Below are 21,949 nucleotides of genomic sequence, written 5' to 3'. Positions count from 1 at the left end.
GCCTCATCCTGAGCATGTCCCTGTCCACCCCGCCTGCCCCGCCCCTCCATCCCCCCTGCCTGGCCCCTCCACCTCCCCTGTCCCCCTCCATCCCACCTGCCCCACCCCTCCACCCCTGCCCCGCCCCTCCACGCCTGCCCTGCCCCTCCACGCCTGCCCTGCCCCTCCACCCCGCCTGCCCCGCCCCTCCATCCCCCTGCCCCGCCCCTCCACCCCTGCCCCGCCCCTCCACGCCTGCCCCGCCCCTCCACCCCCCCTGCCCTGCCCCTCCACCTCACCTGCCCCCCTCCATCCCACCTGTCCCCCTCCATCCCACCTGCCCCGCCCCTCCACCCTGCCCCGCCCCTCCACGCCTGCCCCGCCCCTCCACCCCCTGCCCCGCCCCTCCACCCCGCCTGCCCCACCCCTCCATCCCACGTGCCCCTCCTCTCCATCCCCCCTGCCCCGCCCCTCCACCCCTGCCCCGCCCCTCCACCCCACCTGCCCTGCCCCTCCTCTCCATCCCCCTTGCCCCACCCCTCCACCTCACCTGACCCCCCTCCATCCCACCTGCCCCACCCCTCCACCCCACCTGCCCCGCCCCTCCATCCCGCCTGCCCCTCCTCTCCATCCCCCCTGCCCCACCCCTCCACCCCACCTGCCCCGCCCCTCCACCTCACCTGCCCCCCATCCCACCTGCCCCACCCCTCCCACCTCACCTGCCCCCCCCTCCATGCCCCCTGCGCCACCCCTCCACCGCACCTGCCCCCCCTCCATCCCACCTGCCCCACCCCTCCACCCCACCTGCCCCGCCCCTCCATCCTGCCTGCCCCGCCCCTCCATCCTGCCTGCCCCTCCTCTCCATCCCCCCTGCCCCACCCCTCCACCCCACCTGCCCCACCCCTCCACCCCACCTGCCCCGCCCCTCCATCCCGCCTGCCCCTCCTCTCCATCCCCCCTGCCCCGCCCCTCCACCCCACCTGTCCCCCCTCCACCCCACCTTCCCCCCTCCACCCCGCCTGCCCTGCCTCTCTCCCTTTCTGAGCCAGGTTCTTCCTTGCTCTCTAAGTCCCTTCCGGATATGTCCTCTGTCTGGGACACCCTCTCCCTTTGGACCGTGTCATCCTGGGGGAGGACTCCTGCCTCTCCCGGAGGTGAGTGTGACCAGCCGCCTCAGTGTCCCCAAATCCCTCTGCATATGGAGTCGCTGTTGTGGGACTGGTGGGACTGTGGGGTGGAGCTTGGGGGGTCACCTCTTGTTCCCGAAGCTCCACTGCCATTGGGGGAGACGGGATCCAAGGCCTGCCCAGGTGCCGGGGAAAGTTGGAGGAAGGGAGGGGAGGAGAGGAGGGGCCGGGGCCCACGGGGGACGGACGCAGGCACCCGAGGCCATGAGGGGTGGCCTGTAAACACGCGCTAGTATCTGGTGGAGCAGACACTTGGCGAGAACGGTGCCCCCTGAGGGCCCAGTCTGGAGCTGGTGTCTGGGGCCTGCCTTCCTCTGCCTCCCACAGCCTCGCCCCTCCCCGCATTCTGAACAGAGGCAGGCAGCAGTCCACCCCGCGCCAGGCTGGGATCTCCCAAAGGAGCGGAGGCAGTTCTGTGTTCATTTGTATGTTGTTTGCGTTCTACTCAGAGGTGGAACCATTCTGGTAGCTCCTGGGCTTGGTGTCTGGAACCGTGGTTCTCCCGAGACCCGTCAACGTGTGGTTGCTGGTGGCCGGCTGAGAGGGAAGCATGACGGGGACTGAACTTCACATGGTGATGCTTTAGAAGTCACGTGACGCCTTCAACGATTTCCAGTTATTTCGCTGTCAAAACAACATCGAAAGGCAGTGAGGGCAGGGGGCATAATTTCCTCCTTAAAGGTGGGGAAACGGAGGCTCAGAGACAGCAAGTCAATCGTGCAAGGTCACGTGGCAAGTGAGTGACTCGGCAAGGATCTGGGAGCGCCAATCCTCTCTGCTCTTCTCTACCCTCCGCCCATCCCCATTTGACTTATCTAGTCCTCTGCCGAGCACCTAATGGGGGAAGATCACGGGTCTGCCCGGTTTGGAAGGACTCAGGGAGCCAAGAACAAGGACCTGTGTGGCCCTTTCCTCAATGCCTCCAACGCCAGCGGCCGGCTTATTCAATGCCTGTGTCCTCTGCCTCTGGTTGGTCCACTGTCCCCTTTTCCAGTGTGCAGCACTGGGAGGGGGCGGGCTCCCTCTCAATGCTCTCCCTACATCCTGTCCTCCCAGGCGGCCCCTTCGCGGCTGTGCCTCCGTCTCCCAGCGCTCGGGTGGCGTGGCCTGGTGCGTCCTGATTTCTGCATGTATCCCACGCTGAGCTGAGGGGAGGGCTGAGGGGCTTCCTGACCTGACCAGTGTCTGATGAGTGGAGGCCTAAATGAGTCCAGATGTGAAGATGGGAAGGCAAGGGGAAGAGTCCCACAGACCCCGAAGAGCCCTCTTGCTCCGTCGCCTCCCTCCTGCCCCTGCCCCTGCCCTTGCCCACCGCCACGTCCCGGGCACCTGCTACTGCCCCCGTCTGCCCTCGCACCAGAGCCGGGTTCTGCAGGGCCTCCGGGGTCCCGTCTGCCCCATGTTCCCTGCTGGGCTGTGGATCCCGCCTGGTCTAGTCCCGGGCGTGCAGGCACGTGCATGCACACACACACACACACACACACACACACACACACACACAGAACCTGTGGACACCGACAGCCACTGACACCCACGTAATCGCACACGCTCCCGCACACACACAAGCAGCACGCAGGACCCAGATCACACAGCCGGGCAGGGTGGAGCCGGTCCCAGCACCTGTCCTCCTGGACCCTGGATCGTGCTCACCCTGCCCCGCCCCACTTGGCCTTCAATGCCACCTGAGCCTCTGCAGGGGCCCCAGGTGGGGGTCGCCTGGACCCCCCTCCCCCAGGAGCCGGCGTCGTCCTCTGTGACACGGAGCCACGCCCACGGCGCGGCTCCGTGCGTCCTCTTCCACGCTCTGGCGCCCCGTCAGGGACAGGCCGCAACCTTCCACCCGTTCTCCTGTCCTGGCCCCAAGCCCAGAGCCCCCGGGCATCGCCCACAGTAGATGAGGTGTCGTGTCCACCACACCCGAGCGGTGGCCAGCATGTGCAGGAAGGCTCGCGGGCTCCCTCCACATCAGGCTGCACGGAACGTCCTCCTGGTGACCTCTTAGGTGTGGGGCAGGGGAGGGGGCCTCGAAACACGCTCACAGGTCAAAGGGCGGGCACACCTTGCTGTCCATCATGGATGCTCGTCGGGGGTGCTGGTCCCACCTGGGGGCCGAGGATGAGCATCTTGCGGTCTCCTGGTGTCTGTCCCCGTCCCTCATGTATCCCCCCTGGCCTTGGAGACTGACGGGGAAAGGGACTCGGGACCCGGGGCAGGGAGGCTGGGACAGGTCGGTGAGTCCCATTCCAGGCAGGAGTGCTGGCAGATGTCCCGCCCAGAGGCCCTGGAGGGGCAGGAAGGCCGGGTTCAGGCCTCCACCGTGAGCACCAGTGGGGGTGGCAGCCAGGCCCGGATCAGAGACCCTGAGGCCTGGCAGCGGTCTTCGCTCCCGTGGTCTCCAGCTCTGAGCAATACTGAGCCTTCCGGATGCCAGAACCCCATCCCCCAACACACCGCCTTCTGAATCCCTGGACTCAGAATGTCCTCCCGGCCAGCCAGACACACACTTGGGTAAGCGAACGAGCCGGAGGCCGAGTGGACGGATGAATGGACAAGCCTGCCGGACTTCACTTAGGAGCAAGAGGCACAGTACTTTGGGCACGTGACGGTCGCTTCCGGTCAACGGGCTACAGGAGATCTCTGGGCGAGTGGAGGCCCGGGGTCTCCCCAGGTGGGGCCAGGGGACACGGGCGGGCTCTTGCCTCCTGTGCTCCGGCACCCTTGGCTCAAGGACCCGGGGACTGGCAGGTGCAGCCCTTACCTCTGGGGCCTGGCCCGGCCTGGAGCGCTGCGGGCAGGGGAGAGAGCGGAACAGCAGATTCCAGTTCGGCGGCAAGGATGCGGTTGTGGGATCGGTCGGTGGTCTCCAGGGAGGTGACAAGGGCCTCCGGGTGGTCTGAGAGGAGCCTGGCAAAGGGGATGAAGGGTTGGAAAGCGGTATCAGGAAGGAGCAACATTCACCTGGCTGGGGGGCTCCACCCCTCACCTGCGGGCAAGCCCTCCCTTAGTACCTGACGGACCCCTGGAGCGCCCCCCACCACCCCGGCCCCGGCTGAGGGTTTGGGCCCCCGATGCCGATGCCGATGCTCGCAGCCAGGAGCTTCCTGCGGGGTTCCGCGGTGGCGTGAGGTGGGCCCTCTGCGGGAACGGACGCCGCCGGGGCCGGGGAAGCGCCTGGCCGCGCCGGGCCTCCTCCCGGGGCTCTCCCCGCACACCGCTGGCAGGACGGGCGGGAGGCTGGTGCGCCCGGTGGCCTGGAGCGTGACTCAGCCAGAGCTGCGTGCCAGCGAGTGGCAGAGCGTTGCCTGCCAGATTAAATTAGGCGCCTCAAAATTAAAAATACATATTTATTTTAACCGGTCGGGGTGTTCGGAGAGAGATGAAAGGGCGGGGAGACGAAATATTACAAATTAGATAATTAAGGCAGTGGAGAGGAGAGCGTGTGGAATGGGAACCAGGAGGGTGAATCGCGAATCCCCACGCCGTGCCAATTTAGAGGAGAAAAAAGAGTGAGGCGCGCAGGAGAAAAAACAAACAGGCAACAGAACCGAAACGCAGCCCAGAGGGTTCCCTCAGTGCTGGTTCAGGGAGTTAGCGGAGGGGAGCAGCGGCCAGCAAGGTGGGCCCGGGGCCAGGGGCGGCGCAGGCCTGGGGGGCACCGCGGCTGTAGGGGGGGGGTCACCTGGTGCCTGGCACAGGGAGAGCCCACGGTGCTGCAGGGAGGGTGCGTGGCGGGTGGCAGCCGGGCCACAGTGGTGTCTGGGGTGTGTCTGGAGAAGGCAGGGTTGGCCACAGACCCGCGCCGTGTGCCCCCCGTCCCTGCTGCCGTGATGCGTGACATCACAGCACTGAGGACGTTGGTGGTGGCGCTGGGCTGGCGGGGTGGAGCACTGGTCAGAGGAGGATGACGCGACATTAAGGGGACAGGGACATGGCGGTGCTGATGGTTTAGGTGGCTTCTGGGGGGCCGGGGTGATGCTGATGTCAGACCAGTGGTGGGGGCACCTAGTACCTTCTGCCGGGTGGGGCCAGCTCAGAGCCCAGCCGGGGCCCCAAGAGTCATCACCCTACTGCTCTGCTGCCTGTGTTCCTTGAGGTCATGTCCTGCAGACAGAATAGTCCCCAAGGGCCAGAGGTGGGTGGGAACACGGCAGGTGGGCAGTATCCCTGGTGGGGTTGGGGTAACGCGGGTGATGGAGTGGGTGCCAGCCGGGTCCCCAAGTGAAGGGGCTGCCTGTCCAGCTCCCACCCCGGCTGGCCCAGAGTCCCACTCCTAGGATGGGGGGGCGGGGGCCTGGGGCACGCCCCCCATTGGTGTCTATGGAGACAGCTCTCTGGGACCGTGTGTGTGTGCGCGTGTGTGCGTGTGTGTGTGTGTAAGGAAGTGATGGCCTTGGCACATATCCACTCCCACCCACACCCCCAGAACCACACGCCGGCGTGCATGGCACAGTCCAGGGTGGGACAGGCAGGCGATGTGGGTCACAAATGGGGCCACGGCTGTAGGACTTGTCCCTCCTGGGCTGACCTCCTTAGGGCCCATATTTAGAGGGTGTGAAGGACAGCTGTTCCCCAAACCCCGAGAAGGTGGGGAGGCCGCTTCCCAGTGCGTGAAGGAGCAAAGACGCAAGGATTTCTCTCGCTGTCCCCCCTCCCCAGGTCGGAACAGGAGACAGACAGACAGGCCCTTGGAGCCCAGAGCCGATCAGACGGTGCTGGAGACTCTCCCTCACCCTTAGCCGCACAGCCCCCGCCTGCAGCGCCCCAGGGTCGGACCGTCTGGACCAGGAGCGGAGGCAGGTTTCCTGCCAGGGGAGGGGCTTGGCTCACGGGCACCCCCCCAGCCCCTGCCGGCTCTTGCCGAGGTCCCCTGGGACCTGGGGAGCAGCGGCCTGTTCCCTCCCAGAGCCAGGATGGGGACGGGGCGGCCACATCAGGGTGACTCTGGGGCTCTGACACACCGACTCGGCACCTCTGGAGCCTCGTTTTAGAAATCCAGGGAGCGGGCGGTTCCCCAGGACCAGGCAAGGGGGGACCGCGGCCCTCCTGACCCAAGGCTTTCTGCATACCCGCTAGCCCCGTCCCTTTCTGCCTTCCTCAGAGGCCCGGGAGGGAAGGGGACGCCCATTCCACAGATGAGTTACCTGTAAAGGGGGCTCTGGCCCGAGCTCTGACGTCGTACGGAGCAGCGGACACAGAGCTGGATTCCCGGGCCTCTGCCCGTGGCCGTAGCCGTGTCCCAGTCTGATCGGAGAGCCTTAGCTCTGCCACAGTGGGGGCCGGAGAGTTAGTGGTGGGGGCGCCGCTCAGGTGTGACTGGGCCCCAGCTCACCTGGCTCTCCCCGCCCCCAGGGCCTCAGTCACTGCTGAATCTGGAGGGGGAATGTGTGTGTTAGCAGGTGCCTCTGTGTGCAACACGTGTGTGTGTGTGTGCACGTGGGTGTGCGCACACGCATCGCGTACACACAGGAGTGCACACAGACGTGCACACGCACACTCACACCACACACGTGCGCACCCCACACTCACGCTTGGGCATGGATGCAGGCGTGAGGGCAGAGCACAAACGTGGCTAGCCCGCACGCGTGGACACGTATGAACACACGGGGGATGTGCAGGCCCCACAGTATGAGGGCACAGGTACCTGTGCTTGTCACACGTGTGTGCGCATGCCTGACACGTGCCCGTGGCCGGCGGAGAATGGAGTGGCAAATCCCCGTGGCCTCGAAAAGTCCGGGCGGCGCGTGAAATAAACCTCCCAGATTGCGTGAAGGTCATGCTGTGCTTTTCACAGCTCGGAGGAAGGTGTGGGGAGCTACCTGTGAATTTCAAATTGGGCCAAGTGGAGACTGGCAAAGTGTCCGGGGCTTGGCAACCGTGGGTGGCCAGGCTCTTGGCCCTAGAATGGCTGCGGGGCTGGGGGCCGTGGCTTCTCCCTGTCTGTGGGACTGGCCGGAGTGTGGCCAGCCCCTATGCCCTAGCCCCCTGACCCCCGTATGGAATGTTCTTACCCCCTCCCCTCCAGTGCTCCTCCTCCTACAGGAAGCCTTCTGCGTGTTCCCCAGGCTTCTTTCCCTCGTCAGGACTCTCCTCGCGTAGGAGGACTGAGCCGTATGCCTCTCTCACGGCACGTGTGTCCCCCACAGTAGCTTTGGGGAAGCTTCATTGGCCTGTGACAGAAAATGCCACCCGGGCCTGCCTAAACCATAACGGGGATGGATTGGTTCATGCAAACGAGAAGTCTGAATTTTGTGGGTTTCAGGTCAAGTGCGATCGGGGCTCCAGCTTCCCACGTATTCTGTTGGTCAGAACTTAGACCACGCTGCAAGGCAGGCTGGGGAGTGAGGCGTTTATTCGGGCAGATTCTCACCCAGCGAGACACCCAGGCTTCCATTCTTGTGGAAGAGGGGCAGTAGGTAATGGGGCCCGGGCCAAATGGCTACAGACACCACCTCCTGGGAGCCCCCCCCCCCCCACCCGGGACATCCCAGCACAGGGCCTGGCAGTCCAGGCTCAGCTGGCAGCCGGGACTCAGTGCCCACGGGCAAGCAGAGTGGCGCCTTGCTCCAAGAGCAGCAGACGGGGCAGCGGGCGAGTCAGGCACTGTGCTTCCCCTAGGTCACCACACCCTGGTGGGGAGACAAGCCTTAGAGCAAGGCAGCCGTAGCAAGGGACACGGGAGAGAGCCAGACAGAGCTGAGGACGGGCTTCCTTCCAACGCGTCGGGCAGGGAGAAGGCAGGGCAGGGCAGGCCAAGGCAGAGAGGACCCCACGGGTGGCAGTGGGGTACACGATCCAGCGGCCGCCCTACAGTGGCCACGCAGAGGTGCGCTGTGCGGCCGAGGAGATGGGGGGCCTGCCGCCCGGAGAGCGGAGAAGCGAGTGCCGTGCTCGGCCGGTGTCAACGGGCTGGAGGTGGCGTGTGACCGGCAGAGAGGGCCCCGGGCTCCCGGCCTCCCCACCCGCCCCTGCTGCCTGCTTCCTGCCCTCCTCGCCTCACCCGGATCCTCAGAGCCATGAGGGCTGTCCTCCCGGGCCGTCCGGGGAGCCCGCGTGTCACGTGCTTAGCTCACAAGCCCTCCCCCGCTTGGCAGGAGGGTCTCAGCACAGCCGACTCTGACGGCTACCGGAGGGCCGGTTGGCAGGCAGGCGCCCAAGTCCGGGCCCCCACCCCAGAGGCCCTCAGATGCCGAGCCCCCATCCCGGCATCCCCCACACTGGGGGCCGCGTGGAGGCCTCGCGGGCTTTCTGCACGGGTTTCCTGCCCCCGCCCAGCACGGCGGCTGCCCAGGCTCCACGATGCCCTTTGACGGTGGGCAGAGGTGGTGCGGACCCGACCTGAGGACGAGGCAGAAGCAACAGAGGTCAGCTGTGTGCCAGGAGGGGGGCTGCTGGCTTCGGCCCGTCCTGCTTTCAAATCCCGGTCCCTCCTGCACCTGGGCTGCCCTGGGGCTGGGCGTCTGTGCCTGTCGCGTGGGGCCAGCGTCTCCACCGGCAGAGGCCAGCACACTCGAGGCGCCCAGGGAACCCCAGTCTGCTTGGAGAGCAGCCAGTCCGACGAGGAGGGGGTCCCCCGCCCTTGGAGAGTCCCTGGGGGAGGCAGAACACCCAGAGAGAGGAGGAGGGAGGCGGAGGCCGGGAGGCCACAGGTGCAAATAGAGGAGGGGGCGGAGGAGACGCTTGGGGCCAAGCGTCACCCTTGGCCATGATGTCACCTCAAGAAGGACGCGGGGGCCCAGCCAGGGCGCGGCCGCCTGCACCCCATATGTTCCCACCAGGAGTGGTCCCGAAGCCTTGTGTCCCTGGGGTTGAGGCTTTATCCTCGACAATTAAATAGATTAACCCGTGGAATTCTAGGAGTTTTGACATGTTTTTGTATTTGCGAATCTGCCACCACAGTCCGTGTACGGAATGACACCATCAGCCCACACACTTGGCGGGGCCGAGAGTCGCCAACGCCGGGCACACAGGGGGCAGCGGTGCTGGGAACCAAGCCAGAAGGAGACGGCCCGGGCAGGCGGGCGGGCAGCCCCAGAGGCCGCTGCGTGGGGTGGGGGGAGGGGGCCCCCGGCCAAGCGTGAATTGGTTCGCTCCACACTTGCCGACCCTCTAGACATTTGACTTCGGGTACGGACCCGCTCAAAGAGGCAGGGAGGAGAAAAGACGGGTGTTTGCCGTCGCGCCTACCGCGACCCCAGCCTCTGGCCGCCACTCCTGTGACCTCTGTCGTAATCGTCGCGTCCTTTCCAGGACGTCCTGTGGGTGGGCTCGCGAGGCTCACAGCCCCCGGGGGCTGGCTTCTCGGACCTGAGACGCAGCTGCGTCGTTGGGTCGACCAGCAGCTTGTTTCCCTTCCGGCTGGGGACTATTCCGGGGCGTGGGGCTGCCCCAGGTGGCTTTGCCATCCTGCACGGAAGCGTGCTGGTCTGTTTTCAACTCGGGGCTCGCACGAAGACGCCGTGCACGCTTGTGGGCTGTTTGTTGCACGTGGGTAAATGCCTCGGGCGGACACCCGCTTGCCAGAAGGCCGTCGGGGCCCGTGCACACCCGTGTGCAACTCGGGCAGCAGCCGCCAAGCCGTTGTGCAGAGCGGGGGTCCGTGCGTGCTCCCGCCGGCAGGGCCGGCAGCGAGAATCCCTGTCGCCCGCTCTCTCGCTGGTACCTTTAGTTCAGCTGCTCTAACGGGTGTGAGGTGGAAACCCGTAGGGTCTGGGTCGGCATTTCCCTGGGGACTAACGATGTTGCGTGCGTGCTTTCTTATCACCCAACGCCCTCTTGGGTGGGGTGTCTCTTCTTTCGCCCTTTTCCTTAACTCTTTATTTCAGAACCATGACAGGCTCATGGGGACTGGCACAGGTCCCGTGGGTTTCCTGCCTCTGGGAGCATCTCGTTTTGTCCTCCGATCCCGAAGGATACTTTAGCTGGACACAGAACTCTGGACCCCAGCTCTGAACGCATTGCCTCACTCACCTTTGGACGCCACGGTTTCCCACGAGGCATCCAAAGCCTTCGGATGACTTTTCTCATAAGCGATCTGTGATGCTTCTCTGTCCCCCTTCGAGGGCTCGTCCTCTATCGCTAGTTGTTCGTTTGAATCTGATGCGCCCAAGGATGAACGTTTTGGTTTGTTGACCTTGGATCTGTAGGTGTGTGCATTTTACTAAATGTGGGAAAATGTCAGTCACTCTTTCTTCACATTTTTTTCTGCATCAGACTCCTCCCCATCTCCCTCCGGGACCCCACGTTCGTGAACATTAGGTCCCGGAGGTTCTGTTTCTGTTCCTGTGCTGTTTGTGCCCCTGGTCGTTCCGTCCCGTCTGTCCGGCTTTGAACTTAAACCATGAGTACTTTTATTTTGGTTGTGTCTTTCACTTCTCATGTTTCCTTCTGGTTCCTCTTTATATGTGCTCTCTCTCTCTCTCTCTCTCTTTTTGCTGAGCCTTTCTGTATTTCTGCTTGTTTCAAGAGTGTTTGCTCTTACCTATTGAAACACTTTTTATGACAACAGCTTTTCTGTCTTTGTTTGCTAATCTTCACATCTGTGTTATCTTGAGTTGGCTTCTGTTTGTTGTTTTGTGCCGTACAGAACGCAAATTGTGACTCTCCCGTTTCTTCGTTTGCCAAGCCGTTTGGATCGTGTCCTGAAAACTCTGAAGATTGTATTAGAAGGCTCTGGCTCTGCTCTAAGTCGTGTGGAGGTGTAGACACTTTCACTCGCGGAGGCAACAGGCCAGCTGCGTGCAGGCTGCAAGTTCCAACCGGCCTTCAGGGGTCGCGGTTCCTCCTACCAGTCAGTGTGGACAGGCTGTCGGTGCTGTTCCCATCTGCCCCATGCGGGCCTCCGTGGCCGCTGTGGGACTGGCTGTGTCCGCCCCGCGGCCGCCTCTCACCGTGGGTGGTGCACCGTTTAGGGGCCACGCATGTTCGGCTTGGGTTTGTCCGCACCAATCAGAAAGGACTATACGCGGTTACTTTCCCCGGCCCCTTCTCTGTGTTCCCCGGGTATCTGCCCTTTCCTGGGACCCTCCCTTTGGTCTTCCGGTCTAAAGGTGGGGATTCTCATTAGGACGCTCTGTGTTCACTGCCTGCCGCTGTGCCTACATCTGGTGGGGGATGCTGACCGGCTGGAGCCCCTCCAGGACGGGAAGCAGTGTGCGAAGGGTCCGGACACCAGCGAGGCCAGGGGCCGCGTCCCCTCTGCCGTGTGAAGGGCGGGAGTGCACACCTGTGCTGGGGTTCGTGGGGACCCGGGACGCTGGGGAGGATGCACGAGGGACAAGTGCGACAGGCCCCAGAAAGGCCAGGCTGCCCTGGGTCCTCGCGGGGGGCCCAGCAGGTGAGCCTGGGTGCTAGTGGAGAGGGCAGGTGGAGGGGAGGTCAGGGCTCACAGAAGGGAGCTGGAAGACTGGAGGGGGGTCTGGCCATGGGGATGGGGGTGGGAGGACCGGCCAAAGCCAGGACTGGGGTGGGGGCAGGGCGAGCGGGGGGGGGGGTGGGCACAGTGAGTCCTTGCCGGCCTCCCCTTGGAAGGAGCGACTTTGGATTTCAGGACGGAAGAACACAGTTTCAGGTGGTCCCGCTCTTGGTGTGGAGCATTTCTGGGAATCAAAAGCTCCAGTCAGGGCACCAGACTCTCCCACCAGGTTTGGGGAGGGGGTCATCGGGGAGGGCCTGGGAGGGTGGCCGGGTCCAGGACCCCGAGGACCCATCCTGCAGAGCCATGGGCATTTCACGACGTTTTCCGGGGCAGCCCAGCCCCCCAGAGACCCTTCCGACGGCCTAGTGTGGCTCTGTGGGTGGGGCCCCTGTGCCCAGGGGAAGGGTGGAAGGTGGTCTGCTGAGATCTCCCAGCCCCAAAATGGAGGCCCAGAGAGGCCCCACAAAGCTGCTGGACAGTGGGTGATATGAACCCCTGGAGCAGGGGCAGGGCCAGGAGAGCAGAGTGTCTGCGAGAGAGGTGTCCCGGGGACGGCCCGGGGGGTGGTCAGCCCGCCACACCCACACAGCACGGCCTGAGCAGCCTCCCTGCCTGGGTGCCCACGGGAGGCCTCCTGCCTCTGCTGTCCCAGCCCCCCGCCCTCGCACCCGTGTCCTCGCTGCCCTCTGGCTCGCGAACGCCCACGCCTCCTTGACCCCGTTTCAAGGCGGCCTGCCCCTTCTGCACCTCCCAGCCTGTTCTCACCCCCGAGTGTGGCCAACACCGCTCAGAGCCGCGGGCACACCTCTACACAGCTGAGGTGGCTGGGCTGTCCTCACCAGCCCTCCCACCGCCGTCCCCCCGAACCCCCTGCAGCCGGACTCCGAGGGCTGGCAGGGGCCTGGCCCCTGGAATCAGACCCAGGCCCCTCAGTGGCCTGAGTCCTGGCAGGTCCCCAGCAGTGGGGCAGCAGAGAGGCCTGTCCCTCTGTCTTAGGGCTGTCAGCCACTCCCCTTCTCAGAGCCTCCGCCTCCCCGTGTCTAATATCCACTTCATGGACTGCAGGTTCCAGAAGACTCTGCCGGGGTGGCTGGGCAAAGGGGCACCCAGGGACCCAAGGCAGAGAGAGCCGTTGGCCCACAAGGGAGCGGGGGGCAGGCAGGGCTGAGGGAGGGAGAGCTCGGGGTCAGCTACCAGGCACCCTGGTTTCTGCCAACAGAGGGATGTCTGTGTTGGCCAGCAGCTTTGGGGGGTAGATGGCAGGCGTGGTGCTGGGGGGGCCTGCACGGGAGCGAGGCAGGCAGGAGTCCCCTCCACGGTGAGCTGACGTGCTGGTGGGCTGGGTACGGCCCAGATGACACCGGGCCTGGTACCGCTCTCTGCCCGAGCCAACCTGGTTTCCTCTGGGATCCTCCTCCACCCGGCGGGGGTGGGGGGGGCCCAACTTGCAGTGGCCATGGCCCCTTGCGCAGGGCCTCATTGTGGGGCCCGGGTCAGCTGACGGAGGGGCTACCCCTGCCCCTCCCCGGCGGACAGGGACCCCGGCGCTGCCCCCTGGAGCCAGTGGTGGTGGGCTGTGATGGCCGGAGATGACCTTCAGGGACACAGCAACTGGTGTCCCGAGCTCCTGGTGGCTCGCACGGCCCTGAGCCACGTCCGGTATCCTCAGTGCACCTGGCGGCCCTTCAGCGTCCCCAGCCTCCCCACTGGCAAGGTGTCTCCCGATTCACAGAGCTTCACGGCCAGGCTGGTGGGGCTCCGAACTCAGAGGGAAAGAAAACCCAATAAACTCCCATACGTTCCTGGCAGGATACTGCTTCAGGCCAGGGTGGATCTAGGAGCCCGGGGGGTCCCGCACACACCCCATCTTGCTCCTCAGCTCTCAGACGAGCTCCTGCCTGTGGCACAGAAGCCAGTGCCTTCACAGCAGAAAAGGCTGGGAGGGCCTGACTGGGAGCGGGGAGCATCAGGAACGGGGTCCACAGGAAAGAGGGATTCAGCCAGGACGCAGACCCTGAGACTGAGATTTGCCTGCTGGGACTTTCCTAGGGAAAGCTGCTGGGAACATGTGGCAGGGGGGAGGGAGGGAGAGGCTGCCACGTCCCCGAGGCCTCAGCTGGCTGACAGGAGCAGGGATGGCCCTGAGGAGCTGTCTCAAGCAGGGACAAGGGTGAGGGCCTCTGCAGCGCACATCAGCCAGTCCTGGGTGTGGGCTGCCCCACGGACGGCGAGCGAGTGAACGCCGGTCAGCCAGGGTCAGTCCCACAGACGGAGGCGGCACACGAGTGGCAGGGAGCCAGCTCCCTTGGCCTGAAGGGGAATCTGGGGTGTCCACGGAGGCCACTGTAGGCTGTACAGCCAGGGAAGGGGACAGGCTTGGTGGCAAAGCACCTGCTTCTGAGGCTTCCCCACGTGAGGCGAGGGTCTCCCGGGTGAGAAGGCTCCAGTGGGGGGTGGGATGTAGCTGTGGCGGGGGGGACTGCCCTCTTTGGAGGACAGGGATGGGGAGACCCAGACAGGGAGGGGCCAGAGGGTTCCCATCACGTGTGGAGCACTGTCCCTGCCGCGAAGCACTCAGGACAGTCTGTGATGCAGAGGGATCCAGACCACAGGACGCCTGATGGGGACACTTTCAAGTACACATAGGTTCCCAGATGGGACCTGAGTACTGGTCCTGCCTGGAGATCAGGACACATGCTAAACCCCAACCCCTAGCACATTCTGACCCTGGTCACACCCTGAGCCCTGACCCTGGTCAAACTCTGGGACACGACCCTGGTCACACCCTGAGCCCTGACCCTGGTCATATGCTGACCCAGACCCTGGCCCCAGGCTGAGCCCTACGACACTGGATATGCACTAACACAGCCTTTGGCCCCACGGAGGCCTGGGTGGGACAAGCAGAGGGCAGGAGCGGCGCGAACCCTGCTTCAGGTCGTTCACGTGAGCCCACTGACATCCACCAACACGTCCGCTCGTCACCCTGCGCCCCTGCCTGTCCCCTGCAGGCCCCGCCTCCAAGCAGGAACGGCGAGACCACACCGTGCTGTGCTCTGCGGTAACTCCCAAGACCGCACTCACTTTATTTTTATCCCCAGCAAGCCCTATAAATACAACAGTGATCACCAAACACAGGCAATGCGCCCAACACCTCCCAGCCCAGCACTGGCCCACGGCCACCAGGGGAGGCCAGCGGCAGTACACCTGCATGGCCAGGGACGGGGCAGGGACAGGTGCGTGAGGCTCTCGAGGACAGACCTCATCTCCGCTCCGTCTTGGACGGCCCAGCACTCCCCTTTCTTCCCAGTTATGGTGCGAAATACAGAGCTGCGTGCCAGCCTCTGCGTACGTCACAGCCACGTGGCTGGTCCCAGGCACCCATTTCCCCGGGAGGAACTGAGACTCAGAGAGGCAGAGGGACTTGCTCTCAGAGTCACAGAGCAAGGAAGAGCAGCAGCCAGGTCTGAACTGGGACAAGGCTCCGGGGTGCCTCTGGGAGCCACGTCTCACGGGGCGTGGCTGGGCCGTGGAACAGAGTGGTGCCCAGTGGCCCAGGGGAGCTTGGATCCCCCGGCTGTGGTCACCACAGCGCTGCCGCTGCTGGGAGCCCCGCCCGGCTCTGCCCGGCCAGCCCCTCGGCCCGGAGTCCTGCCCGCAGCCCCCTTCCCCTGCCACCATGAGCCCGATCAACCCACACTAGGATCTTCAAAATGGAGGCTCCCTTCCTCCCGAGGCCCCACCCCTGCCTGCGCAGGGCCCAGAGACCCCCTGCACTTGCCTTGGACGGACCCATCTGGGACCCTGGTGGTCAACGGCAGGTAGCTGCAGCCCCGTGTGCTCCAGCCCTTTCCCTGCGGAGGGGCCGAGGGAGCGGCTCACCTGGGTCCAGCCCAGATCACCTTTCTCTCGGCCTCCACGACCTCCAGGGGGCCAGAGATGCTGTCCGTCCTGGTGCCCACTCAGGCCCCACGAGGTCTGGAGGTGAAGGAGCACAGGGCCCGTCAGCCCCAGAGCAGAAGCCCCTGGCGGTACGTCAAGTTCCCCCGGCCTGCTGTTCGTCAGGGCCCGCAGCCTGGCCAAGGGGCAGGTATCCGGACAGAGGAGGGACAGCTAGGGGCTCTGGCTGGGAGGGCACTGATGGAGCGTGGGCAGCAGTGAGGACCCAGGGGTGTGGAAGAGACGGTGGGGCGAAGGCAGGGTCCCCAGCTCCGAGGACCTGTGCTGCCACCACAGCTGGGAGAGGATGAGCTTGCCTGGGGGCCAGGAGCTCAGGGCCAAGGCCTTGGGAGGCCGCATCCTCCCTCTGGGCCTCAGCCTCCCTTGGAATAGTCCAGACCATCTCCAAGACCCCTTCAGCTCAGCCACACGAAGCCCATTATTCATTCCCTCACTTGGTTATTCGTTCGACAAACACCAAGAAAAGCAGCCACGTGCCAGTTGCTGCCGACAAGTAGCTGATGGTTCGGGGGGGGGGGGCAGACGGTGCTGTTGGTGCCGTGGGTGGGGTAAGCTTGGAGGAGGCCCCACACGCAGGCCGAGGAGCAGAGGCAAGAGTGTAGGGAGGGTAGCCTCGCAGGCCGGAGGAAGTCACCTTCCAGGCAGAGGAACCAGGCTGGGTGGAGACCAGGGGTGCGGGCAGAGGTGGCGGCCGTGGGCTCGGGGCAGCGTCCGGAAGGGTCTGGGACGCCAGGCAGGGAGCTTGGATGTGACCCTGGTGTGACGGGTGGTCCAGGAGAGGCACACCCCCCACCCTCCCCCAGATCAGACCAGGCGCATGAGCCAGGCAGAATAGAAGCCCTGCCTGGGCAGGGCCTGGGGCCAGGGGCTCCTCTTCCTGCCCTCCCTGGACCCCGTCAACAACCCCAAGAAGTGGGGCTCGTGGGTGCTTTCTGCCCACACACACGGCGCTGTCGTGAGGTTTGGTGGCATGCTTGTGGCGGGGGGGGGTGGGGGGGGGAAGCCTCCGGAGGCACAAAGTGTTGTGATTTTGCAAACTGCTATTCTCTGTGATTTTTACCTTCGCTCATTAGCATCTCATTACCATGTTTCCGCGCAACAACGGTGGGGGCTGGGGGCTCGGGCTCCTGGGGTGGGGTGGGGGGGGAGCATACTGAAGTCAATTCTTTGCTCTGTGAGTGTCTGGGACTGTGTTTGTGAGCCCGGAAAGGGGGAAGGGAGGTGGGGGCTGGGGCAACCCCCGAGCTCTATGTTTGAAATAGGAGTTTGGGCAGAAACGGACACAGGAGGTGGATGCGGCAGCCTTCTTCAGCATCCATGTTAGACTCACGCTGTTCCTGCCTGACAAACTCCTACTCACCCTTCAGCACCCAGCCCAAATGCCCCTTCTCTGGGAAACCTTTCCGACACCCTGGGAATGGCGTGCTGTTTCCTCACACAACCTGACGATGACCTTATGGCTCAGCAGGGGATTCTCCGGTCCTGTCTGTCCCCTCTGCTCCTCTGAGATGCTCTGAGGGTGCCATCCGCATGTTCTCATGTGCCAAAGGCCAGGGGGCCAGGTGCTGGGCTGAGGGCTCCTGAAAGCTTCCCTGGCACCGACCCCCTCAAGCCTTCCGTTAACGCCACAGAGTTGGAAACACTGTGGCCTGTGCCGCTCGCACGCGTGAGGAGGCGGCTGGCTCGGGGCAGGTGTCTGACTGCGGCCCACCTGGCAGGCACGTGGTGGAACCAGGGGTCGAGCCACACACCCCAGGGAAGGCGCCACGGGGAGGCGGGAGGCTGGGGCTGCTGGTTGGCTGTGGCCAGTGGGCTGGCGGCTCAGCCGGAGGGAGAAGAAGGGCAGCGGCGTGGGGGTGGGGGGATGGGGGGGTGGGGAGGTGGACCCCACCTGCCCCTAAACGGATACTCGTTACCAGGAGGACAACGTGTCGTGTTTGCAGAGCACCTCGGAAGAAACCACAGCGGGTTGCAGGCTGTAGGTAGGTTAGTTCTGGTGTGAGGGTCCCCGGGCCCCCGCCCCTCACTCGTGGGAAGTTCTGCGGCCAGGCCTGTCGTTCCAGCTTTGCCCTGAGAGAACTCCCCCTGAGCCCCCCCCACCCTCAGGAGCCCGAAGCCCAGTCTGGGGGAGGGCCCCCCATGCAAAATGGAGGGGGCCCCCCCCGAGGCATGCACACCCCTGCCGCCTACTTCTCTTGCCCCCAATTTTCAAGCCCCCCACTCTCTCTGATGAAACTGCTGTGCTTACCGAGTCCCTGGGAGACGGTGGCGGCCTGATGCACCTGCCCCCAAACCCGCAGGTGCGGCCTGGGCTCAGAAAGGTGAAAGCCCGGGTCCTGCAGAGGGCGGTGCCCTTGCCTCTGTCCACCTCCTGCAACTCAACCTTTGTCGCCCCGAAATCAGTCACCCCCTAAGAAAGCCAACTGCCGTCCTCTCCCTCCTGTGGCCGGTGCGTCAGCATGAGGCCCGGAGAGGCTGAGCCCTGCCTCTGCTCAGGGTCCTGTGTCTGGGGGCCACCGGGAGCCACCGCACCGCCAGGAGGCTGGGAACTGTGCCGCTTCCAGGGGGACAGAGATGAGCGTCGGAAGTGTCCCGGCCACGGCGCCTCTCCTACTCCCTCCTGTGCTTACCTCCTGCTCACTCCTTCTCACCACGAGCTGTCGCTGGCCGCCTGGGTGTCGGGCCAAGGTCCCTGGTGCCACCCTAAGGGGGCCGGGGTCTACCGCACAAACAGGTGCCGGCGTGAGAAGGCTGAGCTGTGTGCCACCGACCGTGAAGAGAGGGAGTGGCAGGGCCGTGTCCACAGTCCGTGTGTCTGCTGTGGCCGGGGTGACGCGGTCCCGTGTGCCCCTCCCACCTGGGGGATGTGCAGCAGAAGCGGTGGTGGAGGGCAGGGGTTCTGGAGTCGGCGGTGGCTGCAGGGGTCAGGACGTGGGCACAGAGGAGCGTGTGACAGCCCGACGGGGACGTCCCCAGGCACCTCGCCTACCTCAGGACACCCGCAGCCCCCTCCCGGAATCGCTACCTCTCAAGCCTTCCCTATGCCAGCCTCTCTGTTGGGGGGGGCCTCTTGCTCCCCAAGACCCCCGTTCTGCTCCCGCATGGCCACCACTCAGGTTCCCAGTGCCCATTTGTGGCTACCAGACTGTGAGCACCGTGTCAGAGGCCGTGTCCTGACGGCGACTGCTAGGGGAGCCACCCCCCGCCTCGTATTAGGCACAAGGGCTCCGAGGGCAGCTGGGAACCGAGGCCCCAGGATGAAGGCACTTCCTGGCCTCCCGTGCCGCGACAAGGGACCCGGCTCTGGCCAAGGGGGTGGGGATCGGGGAGGTGTCCTCACAAGGGCAGGACCGGGGTGGGAGCGTGCCTATACATGCCTCTCCAGGGTCCCGTTCTTCCTGCTGGAGAGCAGACATGACGGCCGAAAGGCAGAAGATCTTATCTGAGGGTCACGGGAGCAACCCGATTAAAGGAATCTGGGGTCCTGGTGACCATGAGGTCACCTTTGCAGCCCTATTGCCCTCCTGGACCCGAGTGTGCAACATCAGAAGCAAACACCGATTTTGTCTCAGCCGACGTTATTGGGGCTTTCTGTCCTTAGCAACTGAATCTAATTGTATGGTGTCCCCAGGGCCTGGCATGTTGCCTTGACATTGGAAGCAAAGATTGTTGAATGAATGAGTGACGGAGAGCAGGGTAAGATTTGGCGAGAGAGGAGGGAGCGCACTGCCAGGTGGCGAGCCCAGGGTGTGGAGACGCCCCCTCCCTTGGGGACGGAGCGTGCGTGGGCTCTGCCGTTCCCAGGAGGGGTGGCAAACCCGTCCTTCACTGAAGATGTGACTGGCGGAGACAACACTCACGGTTTGCTTTTGCTTTTTTCTCTGCCACTCCTTCTTGGCGTCAAATACCTTGGGAGGCTGTTACAAGTCTCACGCCGGAGTCGATCTCCTAGGAGCCCAGGGCTGTGACGAGAGCGGTCTCAAACGCTTGCCACGTGCTCGGCCCCTGCCACACCTTCCCCGCGTGTGCCCCTCTCCACGTGTCCCCTGCACAGGAGCCTCGGCACCCCCGCGCTCCCGGATTCGCCCAGCCCTCTACGTCGCCCGCGCTTGGGCCGGCCTCACCGAGTTACACGGGGGACACCGCGCACAAAGGGAGACCGGCAGGTACAGCTCACGTGCTCGCTCATGCCCTCGGCGCTGCCCTTGAGGCCACGCCGTGCGCCAGGCCGTCCTCTGTGTGCTGTGTGCAAGCCTCCCCTCAGGGAACCCCTCCTGCCGTGGGCAGGACAACACCTACCAGGGTGATGGTTCCATCCTGAGGCGCACAGGGGTTGTTATCTGCTGGGAACGGTGTCATCAGCAGCACGAAGGAAGCAGGGGCCTGTTTCTCCCGTGACGATGAGTCTGGGGGCGCACTTGGGGCAGAGGCTCCCCGTCCTCGGCTTGGGACCCATGTTCTTCCTCCCGGAACAGCTGCTGTCCTCCGCACATTGCCCACACTCTGGGCTGGGACAGAAGAGGGCAGGACAGTCGGATGAGCTGGCCGGCCTCCTCCGTCCCTTCTGGAGGGGCCTGAAGACTACTGTGCCTTCTCCCATCATCCCCCCCGTCAGGACGGTCACATGGTCAGCTCTAGCTGCCAGTGACGCTGGGCACATTCCCGCCCTGAACAAAACTGGAGTCTGTCGGTAAGGGACAACTGGAGACTGGGCCACGGCGAGTCAGGTGCTCACGAGACTTGACGGATGGACAAATGAGGGCTACGGAAGCAGCGCGGACCTGCAAACCTTGCGGTCTGTGCAGGGGTGAGGGAGCTAGGCTCCAGAGCGTGGAGAGCAAGGGTGGGGGAGGGTGGCTCACTGCAGACCCCACGCTGACAGTGTTTGACCTGGAGATCCAGCATAACCATGGAAAAGCCCGTGTTGCTCCTGAAGCCAGAGCAAGCATTTCCAGGGCGGCTTTAGTGGGAGCTGCACGGAGGCTCCTTCTGGAGACCCTCCACCCATCCCTAACCTTGTGGCTCACACCCCTGCTGAGGCCTAAAGGGAAGATCCATACAGCGGGGGGGGGGGGGGGGGGGGGGGGGGGGGGGGGGGGCTCTGAGCTAAGCCAATCCCTGCTCTCAGGTAACAACCCTCCCTGCAGGAGCCGATGCCTGTCACTCATCCTGTAGGCCATAGAGTTCAGCCCAGTGGTTGGCCTCACACTCCAGCAGAGCCAAAGCGTCCGGCTCTCAGGTGGGCATCTGTCTCGGGAGACCTCTCCCTGGAAGCGCCTAAGCTGTGGTCAGCAGTCACCATCATGGCCTCTGCAGGGCAAGGGACTGGCTTCCTTTGCATTCCAGCTGTCCTGGGGGCAGGGTACGAGCTCTGACGGAAGTCGGGTTGGCCTGTGAAATGGGCACAGGCCATCGGCCCCAAGGCTGTGGTGAGCACATGAGGCCCAGCCCCGGCACAGGCTGATCTGAGCCAACGTGTGCTGGCCTGCTCTTGTCGCCTCTTCCTCCCCACCCGTGCAGGCAACACACAAGCACACACACGTACCACACACAATCATCCCCCTGCTCCCATCCGAGCATACCCGCTGCACACCCTTGTGCTCACACTCGTGTCGTGCACACGCATTTGCCCAGTGTCCATGTGCACGGCCTTGCACTTGTGTGCCGTGCACACACGTACCCAGGACTTGTTCACACACACATCTGTGCCCAAACTGAAGATCCCGTAATGTCACGAGCATCAGGGAGCAGGGCGATCCAGGAGTCCTGGCGGTCAGGAGGCGGCCCGCGCCCAACCCCTGCATGGAGATGCTTGGCCGTGTGGGGACAACGCTGCCCACACCCCTCCAGGCCTGATCACCAGCAGTTGTTAGGACGCTGCCTTGGACCTGGGCCGAGGAGGCAGGGCTGGTACGGAGGCGGGAAGGACCCAGCCCCAGCGGCGGCTCAGGGCTCGCCTGCGGGCAAGCAGGCTCAGGCACAGGGCATGCGGGCCGGAGGGCACACAGCCACCGGTCCAGCTCTTCAGGGGGCGCAGGCAGCATGCAGGAGGGAGCCCGACCCCACGAAGGTCTCTAGAGGGCCAAGTGCTGCTCCTGGGCAGAGGCCCCGCGGGGCTGCCACCCGGGGCGAAGGCCTCTGAGGCCGAGGGCTGGGCTCGCCTTGTCCAAGCTCACTTTCATCCTCACCCTCCTCCCCCCCGCCCGCCTTGGTTCCACGGATGGGAGACCGAGGCTCGGGGGTGACAGCGCACTTGCCACCTCAAGGGGCTGGGGAAGGGACTGAGCGTTTCCGGGGACCCTCGTGCGGCCCTCGAGGACCACGGCCTCGACGCCAGCCAGGAGCTCCAGTCAGAGAAGGCTTTCTGGCCCAGCCGGCCGCCGTCTCCGGCCGTTTCCGGTCGTCCACGCGG

At 64.6% G+C, this 21,949-nt stretch overlaps 1 protein-coding gene across 6 annotated transcripts; it reads right to left on the bottom strand.

The window, feature by feature from the left end:
- Window positions 1-1,025: 1,025 nt before the first annotated feature.
- On the bottom strand, window positions 1,026-21,930 carry LOC123383162 (translation initiation factor IF-2-like). Of its 6 annotated transcripts, XM_045049990.1 has the most exons (4): window positions 19,837-21,930; window positions 19,398-19,499; window positions 3,925-4,070; window positions 1,026-1,790 (listed from the first exon to the last, which is right to left on the bottom strand). In XM_045049990.1, exons 1-4 carry the CDS (start codon window positions 19,851-19,853, stop codon window positions 1,783-1,785), a joined length of 273 nt encoding a protein of 90 aa, XP_044905925.1. In that variant the 5' UTR covers window positions 19,854-21,930; the 3' UTR covers window positions 1,026-1,782. The 6 variants fall into 6 exon arrangements, 2 of the variants coding, with proteins under 2 accessions (XP_044905925.1, XP_044905924.1); XM_045049989.1 differs by lacking the exons at window positions 19,398-19,499; window positions 19,837-21,930 and adding an exon at window positions 4,846-5,281; XR_006592611.1 differs by lacking the exons at window positions 1,026-1,790; window positions 3,925-4,070 and adding an exon at window positions 14,625-18,979.
- Between the last annotated feature and the right edge of the window lie 19 nt (window positions 21,931-21,949).

This window comes from Felis catus, chromosome F2, assembly GCF_018350175.1.
Source record: "Felis catus isolate Fca126 chromosome F2, F.catus_Fca126_mat1.0, whole genome shotgun sequence".
In the NCBI taxonomy this organism is placed as follows: Eukaryota; Metazoa; Chordata; class Mammalia; order Carnivora; family Felidae; genus Felis; species Felis catus.
This window is presented reverse-complemented; position numbering and strand designations above follow the sequence as displayed.

Bases quoted from the DNA above. Each gene is read 5' to 3' on its own strand.
- LOC123383162 (XM_045049989.1), bottom strand. From the start codon at position 5,079: ATGTCGCGTCATCCTCCTCTGACCAGTGCTCCACCCCGCCAGCCCAGC. The intron at 4,071-4,845 runs GTGACCCCCCCC...CCCCTTTGCCAG, and splicing joins CTCCCTGTGCCAGGCACCAG to GCTCCTCTCAGACCACCCGG. The intron at 1,791-3,924 runs GTAAGGGCTGCA...TTGTTTTGACAG, and splicing joins GGCCGGGCCAGGCCCCAGAG to CGAAATAACTGGAAATCGTT.